Source organism: Capricornis sumatraensis, chromosome 10 (genome assembly GCF_032405125.1).
Source record: "Capricornis sumatraensis isolate serow.1 chromosome 10, serow.2, whole genome shotgun sequence".
Lineage (NCBI taxonomy): Eukaryota > Metazoa > Chordata > Mammalia > Artiodactyla > Bovidae > Capricornis > Capricornis sumatraensis.
In genome coordinates, this window is record NC_091078.1 from 96,890,113 (window position 1) to 96,898,299 (window position 8,187).

Below are 8,187 nucleotides of genomic sequence, written 5' to 3' on the forward strand. Positions count from 1 at the left end.
TTTCAGGACATGCAGGGAGCCCGGGGCCCCAGCTCTCAAGGGACAGATCAGCTGCAGACCAAGAGATGCCTACAGGCTGCTGGGCCCATATCTGACATCTGCCCACTGACACAGCCAGGAGGAGGGCATCCCCAGCAGCTGGTCCCCTTCCTGCCCCTCTGATGAGGATATAATCCCCAGCTAGGTGTTTCTCCCCACCTGACCCAGACATGGGGCAGGAGGAGGGGATGGCCTCTTTCTGAGTAACCATTGACCTGCCTGCAAGGAGCAAGTGGTAACTGGAGGTGCCCTCCCCCTCCCACCTTTGTTCTGGTGTCTGTCCACCCACCATGTGCCAAGTGACTCTTGACCCCCGGCTCTTAGGGAAGGCTGGGCTGTAAGTCCTGCAGCTGGGGCTCCTCAGGGTGAGAATGTGAGTCCAGCAGCTGCAGTGATGAGCAGAGCAGACAGCAGTGTCTGTCTCTTCTTGGCACAGGGTCAGTGCTCTTGTGTGTCTATTTTTGTGCAGAATGTAGACATCTCTCGGCCTCCGGAGGAAGCCCTCGTCACGGTCCCAGCTCACCAGTGACCATATCTCGTCCACTGTGACCCCCGGGCCGGCGTTGATCCCTGTGGACAGCGGTCATTCCAGGCCCACTGGTCTGTGTGACAGTCACTGCCCAGGAAACGCCCTCAGAGCCATGATTGGCTGGTGGCACCCAGAAGCCCCGCCCCAGCCCACCTGTTTCCTTGTTGGCAGCCACAGGGCTGTATATGTGGTGTCTGACCTGCTGCTGAGCATTGCTCGCCTGACCGCGTCTGCCCCCTGGCCGGTGAGAGGGCTCCCACACCTGCTCTTCCTGTTCTCTCTCACCGGCTGGGGGGCCTTGTGAAGCACGAAACCCCAAAAATGTGAAATGGAAAGCACTTGCTGTGATGTTTTCAGCCACCGAGGCTGCGGCACCTGGGTGGACCTGGGGACCCTGCCAGGGTTCTGCTGCCCTCTTTGCAGCCAGTTCTGGAGCCAGAGGCGAGATCTTCAGGGAATCCTGAGCTGCTTCTGCCTCAGTCAGCGGGAGTAAACCCTCTCCAGCCCACCCTGCCAGGAGCTGAAGAGCCTCTACCACGGCAGGCAGCCCCCTCCACGGGCTAGACCCTGGGGTCCGTGCGTCTGCATTGGCAGATGCTTGGGAAAGCAATATGTTCACTTCTGCATGTGGGGATCCCCAGAAACACACAGGGAGGGGGGCATTGGTGGTCACCCTTTCCCAATGATGCCTACACTGGAATACTTTGGGAGCCGGTGGCCAAGGCCACCCCTGCCCCAACTGCCCTCATGGTGCAACATGTAAGCTGGTGCAACACAGAAAGACATGAGGACAGAGCTGTTGTACGCATCCCCCTTCCCAGTGCTCGAGGGAGAGGCTGCCCTCTTCTGCTCCCAGCTGTGCCACCGGCTACCTCGACTGCTGCTGCCGGCGTCCATGCACGCGTATACACCGGTGGCCACACCTGCCTTTGCTGTGAAGGATTTGAAAAGCCTGTCCTGGAGTTTGTTGACTTCCACCTGAGGGATGAAGCCTGGGAAAGGCAGGAGCCGGAGTCAGCCCCTGGCCTGGGAGGATTTTCCCAGCCCCGTCATCACTTTTGATTCTTGTACTAAAGAGCCTGATGAAAAAGACCTCGGGAAGCCTGCCGTCATGGCCCTGAGTTCTCTGGGGCCCAGAGAGGTGGGCTGGGCAGTAGATTCCAGCTCCATTTTGTAGCTGGGAGAACAGACTAGCCAGCACCTTGTGAGGCTGGGTTAGAACATGTGTGGATTTGTGGTTGGATGTGCTGCTGTCCATGGGTGGTGTTCCTGGGTGAAGTCAGGCCCCAGGATCCCGTGACCCTGGCCTGGGCTGAGGACCTCAAGTGCTGCAGCAGCTCTGGCCAAACCCGGGTGGGAGATGCCCAGGACCAGGCTGTGGCTGGACGTTCCATTGGAGCCCCAAGCTCAGACCTGGGGCCAGTGGGCCACGCTGCTGCCTCTGGGACTCGGGGACTGCAGCCTTTGCTTCTGTGGCTGCCAGAGTCTTGGTGGCTTCTGGCCATGCTTACTTGTTGCCCATAGTGGGTCCCTTTGGTCAGTGGCATGAGCATCTAGATGTCACCGCCTCTCTAGGACCTCAGGCTCACTGAGGTGAAACCAGCGAGGCCTCTTCTCTCTGTTCAGAGGGCCACCAGGGCCAAATGTGTCACAGGACTGGGACGGGGCAGAGGGAGGTCTGGGATCCCAGCAGGGGCTCACCCCGAGCCGGCTCTCTGCCTGGGCAGCATCCACTGGCCGGGTGCCCACTTACAGCCGGGACGGTCCACGTGGTCCTGTTGCAGACGTTTTTCCTCCTCGTCCTGGAATGGAAGTTGTTGGAACTCAGCCACTCGTCACACTGTGTCCAACATTCTCTGCAATAAATACTTTAAAAAAAAAAAAAGAACACTCCTAATGTTGTGTCTTGTGCCCAGGTCTCCCTTGGTGAGGTATTCTTTCCAGCAGCTTACAGACCCCCATGCTGTGCTCTCTCCCAGAAAGTCTGGGTGGGACCCTTCGTCCAGCTCCCACTGCCATGCCTACCCATCCCGGAAGCAGAAACTGTTCTGCCCTGGAATGAGCCCTGGGCAGGGCCCGAGTTTTCTCTGGGCCGACCCGGGTTGCTAGGCCCTCACCACTGGGTGAGAAACAGACATAGTGGGGATCTGGGGTCCCTAGAAATGTGGATCCCTAATACCGGCATCCTTGGGGAGGGGTCGAGGATGGAGGGGGTACACAAGGCTGTGGATGGAGCGTGTTGGCTGGTTCTCTGGTATGCTTTGTTGCTTCTGGCCTGGGGAAGAGGGTGACAAGGGGTACCCTTTCCTCTGCCTCAGAATTTTTCACCCTTGTGCAATAAAAAAAAAAATTTTTTTTCAGATTTTTGGCAGAGTAGGGAAAAAATTTTTTTTATGGGAGTATAGTTGATTTACGTGTTTCAGGTGTACAGCGTAGTGACTCACTTAAGCATATATTCGTTCTCCTCATGTTCTTTTCCCATTTAGGTTATTACAGAGTGTTGAGAAGAGTTCCCTGTGAACTACAGCAGGTCCTCGTTATCTGTTTTATATATGAAGTGAAGTCGCTCAGTCTGACTCTTTGTGACCCCGTGGACTGTAACCTATCAGGCTCCTCCGTCCATGGGATTTTCCAGGCAAGAGTGCTGGAGTGGATTGCCATTTCCTTCTCCAGGGGATCTGCCCGACCCTGGATTCCTGGGTCGATTTTATATATGGTGCATGTTAATCCCAAGTTTCTAATTTATCCTTCTCTGGAGACTCCAGTTCAATTCCTGGGTTGGGAATATCCACTGGAGAAGGGATAGGCTACCCACTCCAGTATTCTTAGGCTTCCCTGTGGCTCAGCTGGTAAAGAATCCACCTGCAATGTGGGAGACCTGGGTTCAATCCCTGGGTTGGGAAGATCCCCTGGAGAAGGGCAAGGCTACTCACTCCAATATTGTGGCCTGGAGAATTCCATGGACTATATAGTCTGTGAGTGGGGTCCGGACACGACTTGAGTGACTTTCATTTTATTTATTTATATGCCTTCTGCCCCGGGGCTGGGGTGTTGACAGCTTGGTTCCTCCAGGGGCATGATAAAGCTGGGTGTGGCTGGGTGCCCCCACGTGCCTCTCCTAGTGTGTCAGGGCAGAGGGTGCCTGTGTCACAACGGATGACGGGAACTAGGCTCAGAGTGATGTCAGCTATGACCATCTTCCTGATATGTGAGGTTACTGTCCTCACCTTGTCCCTGGGCATAGAGTTCCTGGAGTGGATACCTGACCTCCTTGAAGGGTTCCTAGCACTTTTTTAAAGTTTTTATTGAATTTCTTACAATATTGCTTTTGTTTTATTCTTTGTTTTTTTTTTTTTTTTTTTGGCCGCAAGGTATGTGGGAATCTTTGCTCCCAGACCAGGGATCGAACCTGCATTTTCCAACATAGGGGGCGAAGTCTTACACTGGGCCACCAGGAAAGTCCCCTTCCTAGCACTTTTTGAAGAAGGTTTTGAAAATTTTTAACAGCAAAGCAACCACAGAAGAAATGAAATATAACACTACCAGAATTTTAATGCAGGTCTACTATTCTACCACACACACACACCCAATTTAGAAATAGCGATGATATATGGTTATGCTGAAGAATATTAAGATAGGATCAGAGGGTATTTGGAAAGAAATGTTACACAAATTTCAACAACATTTGAATTATCTTTATAATTGGCTTATATATTATACATTAATAATATATAAATATCACCTTTAAGGTGAGTGTTGCCATGTTTGGTTTAGACCAGTCACTGTTCATTCCCTGAGGCCGGGCACATTTGTTGTTTAAGCAAAAATTGTTTCATTAAAAGTGGAAAATGGCTTTGTGGTGGACCAAAAGTGGTGTCTGCCAAACCCTGGCTAATGGCCACAGGTCCCTTTGGGAAGGCTTGTGAGGAAAGTGCTGGCATGAAGCTGGGCTGTTTTCACAGCGCCCACCTTAACAGGCACCCACCTTGCTTCCTTAAAGGACCTCTGGGTTTGTGAACTGACCTGATCTGGTAAATTCGTGAGAGATCCTCTCCTCCGCAGTTAGGTTTCTGGTTATCAGACCTCTGGTTCTCTTGTCATACACATCCGGTAGGATTCTACTGGCTTCCCATCAGCTGTGGTCCTAGGGGGTCTGTTGATCCTGGCCAAAGGCAGGTGTTGTAGATTGAGATGAAGTCATGCTGGAGTAGGGTGTGACCCTAAACCAAAATTCCCTAGCACCTTCAGAGACAGCATGGGTCCTACTGACATCTCGGCTTAAACGTCCAGCCTCCACAACTATGAGACAGTAAGTTTCTGTGGTTGGAGCCACTCAGAGTCTAGTACTTTGTTATAGCTGCCCTAGCGAATGGAAACTTTTCAGCAATGAACTTCCCAAAGCCTAGGTGAAGCGAGTATCTCCTGGGTCCTCTCCAGGGACTCAGGGAAAAGGTGAGTTGTCCTGGATCAATTCAGTCCAACATTTATTTTGAATGAATGTGTGAATCTTTCTGAAGCTTTGGATTCTTTACATTATACCAGGAAGCAACTGTCATCTCAACTGCATTTAGTGAGACCCAGGTTTCATTTCAGTCAAGCAACCAGACTTGCAGAACAACCTCCAGTAGCTTATGCTAGCACATTGAATCCCAAGTTCCGGGCAAGATCACCTATATTGATAAATTCTGCCCTTTCTAAGATGGCTACGTAAAGTCTCTGCCCACATGAAGTCTGTACATTTCAGCCAATGTAAAATACCAAAGTCTTAAGATTCCTTTGATACCTAAGCCATCCCCTGGGTTTGACTTTGTAATAAGGTCTCCACACATGCTGGAATCCATCTCTAATTTAAGGAGTTAGGGAGAGGGGCTTGAGAAGACTAGACTCCCCTTGCAAAGAAACGACCTCATGAGGTGTCAGGGGAGGACACCTCGGTTAGGTGGGTAAGGGACATGGAGAAGGGGTGAAAGTTGGTGGCAATCTGATTCCTCTGATTCTTTCATATGCATCTTCGTCTCACTTAATTCATCAACTTGGCACATAAAGTACCTGCCATGTACTAAGCAGTGGGAATATGGCAGTAAGTGAACGTGTTAGTCACTCAGTCTTGTCTGACTCTCTGCGACCCCATGGACTGTAGCCCGCCAGGCTCCTCGGTCCATGGGATTCTTCAGGCAAGAATACTGGAGTGGGTTGCCATTTCCTTCCCCAGGGGATCTTTCCAACCTGGGTCTCCTGCGTTGCGGACAGATTCTTTACCATCTGAGCCACCAGGGAAGCCCCACAGGGGCAAACTCCCTGCCTCGCAATGCTGACTTTCCGGTGTTGGGAGACGCAGCCAAGAGATGAGTAAAGATGCACTGCTCCATGCTGTCAGTGTGAGGGGTGGGGCTGTGATCCCTGCTCAGTGAACTAGGCTCCCACATGACACGGGGTGCAGTGAACAGGTTAGAAACAGAGAACGAGGTAGTAGAGGGTGCCGGGACAGAGCGGAGGGCTTGGGACAGCGTTATAAGGATGTAAGAAGGCCTCACCGAGAAGGCAGTCAATGTCCTGAATGCATTAAGTACATTTTCGCCTTACGACATTTCCAGCTTACAGGGGGGTTATCAGGACGTAGCCCCGTCGTAAGTCGGGGAAGACCTGTCCCACGCTGGCAGTGATGGCTGTTCTAGTTTTGTCTCAGCCGGCCAGGGCTGCTGAAACCTCTCCCTGCATCCTGGCTGGATTTCCACTGCCTCTGGCTCCAACCAGGCAAACGTGCAGTCCTGATGCACCCCCATTTCCCTGGTCACCTGCTGACAGCTTTATCAGGTGGAAGAAGCTGTGGAATTTCTGAAAAGGGACGTGTGTTCCTCCCAGGACCACCGAGGGTGCAGGAGGACAAGACAGAGAGGTCATGCCCACATCACAGTTCTTCTCTGGCAGACACTGCGGGCTGCTCCCCAGCTGCCAGGACCCCCACCACAGCAGAGGCTCTGCTGTCCTGCTGCTGGTCACCAGCCCTCTGAGCATGCCTCAGGGAAGGGACCTCTGACTCCAGGGAAGGGACACCTGACCCCAGGAGGGTACGTCTGATTGGCTGGACAAAGGGAGCTGAAACGTGGGTCTGGCGTTTCTGCCTTCTGATATGGAGGAAGCCGGGGGGCAGGTGCTGGTGAAGAGGAACAGTGTGGGCCCTGGGCTGTGCTCCACCTAGCTCTCACGGTCCTGGCGTGACAGTCCTGTAGAGCACGGGCTTTCTGGGCACCACTGGGTATTGCTCTGGCCCCAGGCAGAGTTCCCATATATAGTGTGTCTGCCACCCTCTGTGTGTAAAAGTTCCAGCAGAAAATAGTCATTCTTTTTTTTTTTTTTAATGTTTATTTATTTTTGGCTGCGCTGGGTCTTCGTTGCTGTCCAGGGGTTTTCTTTCGTTGTGGCGAGTGTGGGCTACTTTCTAGTTGCAGTGCACAGGCTTCGCATTGTGATGGCTTTTCTTGTTGCAGAACATGGGCTCCAGGGCACATGAGCTTCAGTAGTTGCAGCACACAGGCTTGGTTGCCCCACTGCATGTGGAATCTTCCCAGACCAGGGATTGAATCCATGTACCCTGCATTGGCAGGCAGATTCTTAACCACGGGACCACCAGGGGACTTCCTTTTATTAAAAAGAATTATTTATTTGGCTGTGCTGGGTCTGAGTTGCAGCACATGGAATCTGGTTCCCTGACCAGGGATTGAACCCAAGCCCCCTGCATTGTGAGCATGGGATCCCAGCCACAGGACCACCAGGGAAGATCTCAGGAAATAGTCATTCTTAACAATGCACATTAGAAGAGAGCTCGCTAAAAGGGACCTTTACAGAGCTGTGGGCGGATCTGGGTGACAGCACTCAGGGCTAGCATCACCGGGAGCCCTTTCCATCCCTAGGCCATGTGGACTGAAGAAAAATGCGCAACCTGAAAGTTGTGAGTTAAATTGTATTTGGGGACCTCAATGAAGACAAAAGCCCAGAAGACAGCATCTCAGAAAGCGCTGAGGAGTTGCTCTGAAGACATAAGGGAGGAGCCAGGATACACAGGCATATTTTGCTAGCAAAAACGAAAACATGTAGATTACTATCACAAAGACCCGACACCTCAAATGAATGATTCCAGCCCTGGCTTTTCTATGTAAGGGAAGATGCAAGGACTGGGTTCATTGGAATTATTCCTTAGATATGCATCTTCACTCTCCAGAGTCAGTGTCCAGAGCACAGAAGGCTTCTTGATTTTTTCATCCTGAATTCTCCGCAGATGCACCGTCCATGGTCTGCTGCGGTAGCTAATGGCTAGATTCCTGTAGAACTGGGATGAAAGTAAAAGTGTTCGTTGCTCAGTTGCATCTGACTCTTTGTGACCCCAAGGACCTTAGCCCCACCTTGTCCATGGGATTCTCCAGACAAGAATACTGGAGTGGGTTGCCATTCCCTTCTCCAAGGGATCTTCCCGATCCAGGGCTCAAACTCTGGTCTCCTGCATTACAGGCAGATTCTTTACCATCTGAGCCACCAGGGAAGAAGGAAAGAGAACTGAGATAGTGGGCAACATTCTTCACAGGAGAGTTGGGTAATGTTTCCTGTCCACAGCCTGCAGGGTC

At 52.0% G+C, this 8,187-nt stretch overlaps 1 protein-coding gene across 5 annotated transcripts in view; it reads left to right on the top strand.

Annotated features, from left to right (window-relative positions):
* Window positions 1-2,392, top strand: part of PFKFB4 (6-phosphofructo-2-kinase/fructose-2,6-biphosphatase 4) — a 39,306-nt gene extending 36,914 nt beyond the window's left edge. For all 5 annotated transcript variants that reach the window (XM_068982940.1, XM_068982938.1, XM_068982941.1 and 2 more), the window contains one exon: window positions 509-2,392. In XM_068982940.1, the coding sequence (XP_068839041.1) occupies window positions 509-568 (60 nt within the window). In that variant the 3' untranslated portion in view covers window positions 569-2,392. The remainder of the gene's footprint in view (window positions 1-508) is intronic.
* The last annotated feature ends 5,795 nt before the right edge of the window (window positions 2,393-8,187 follow it).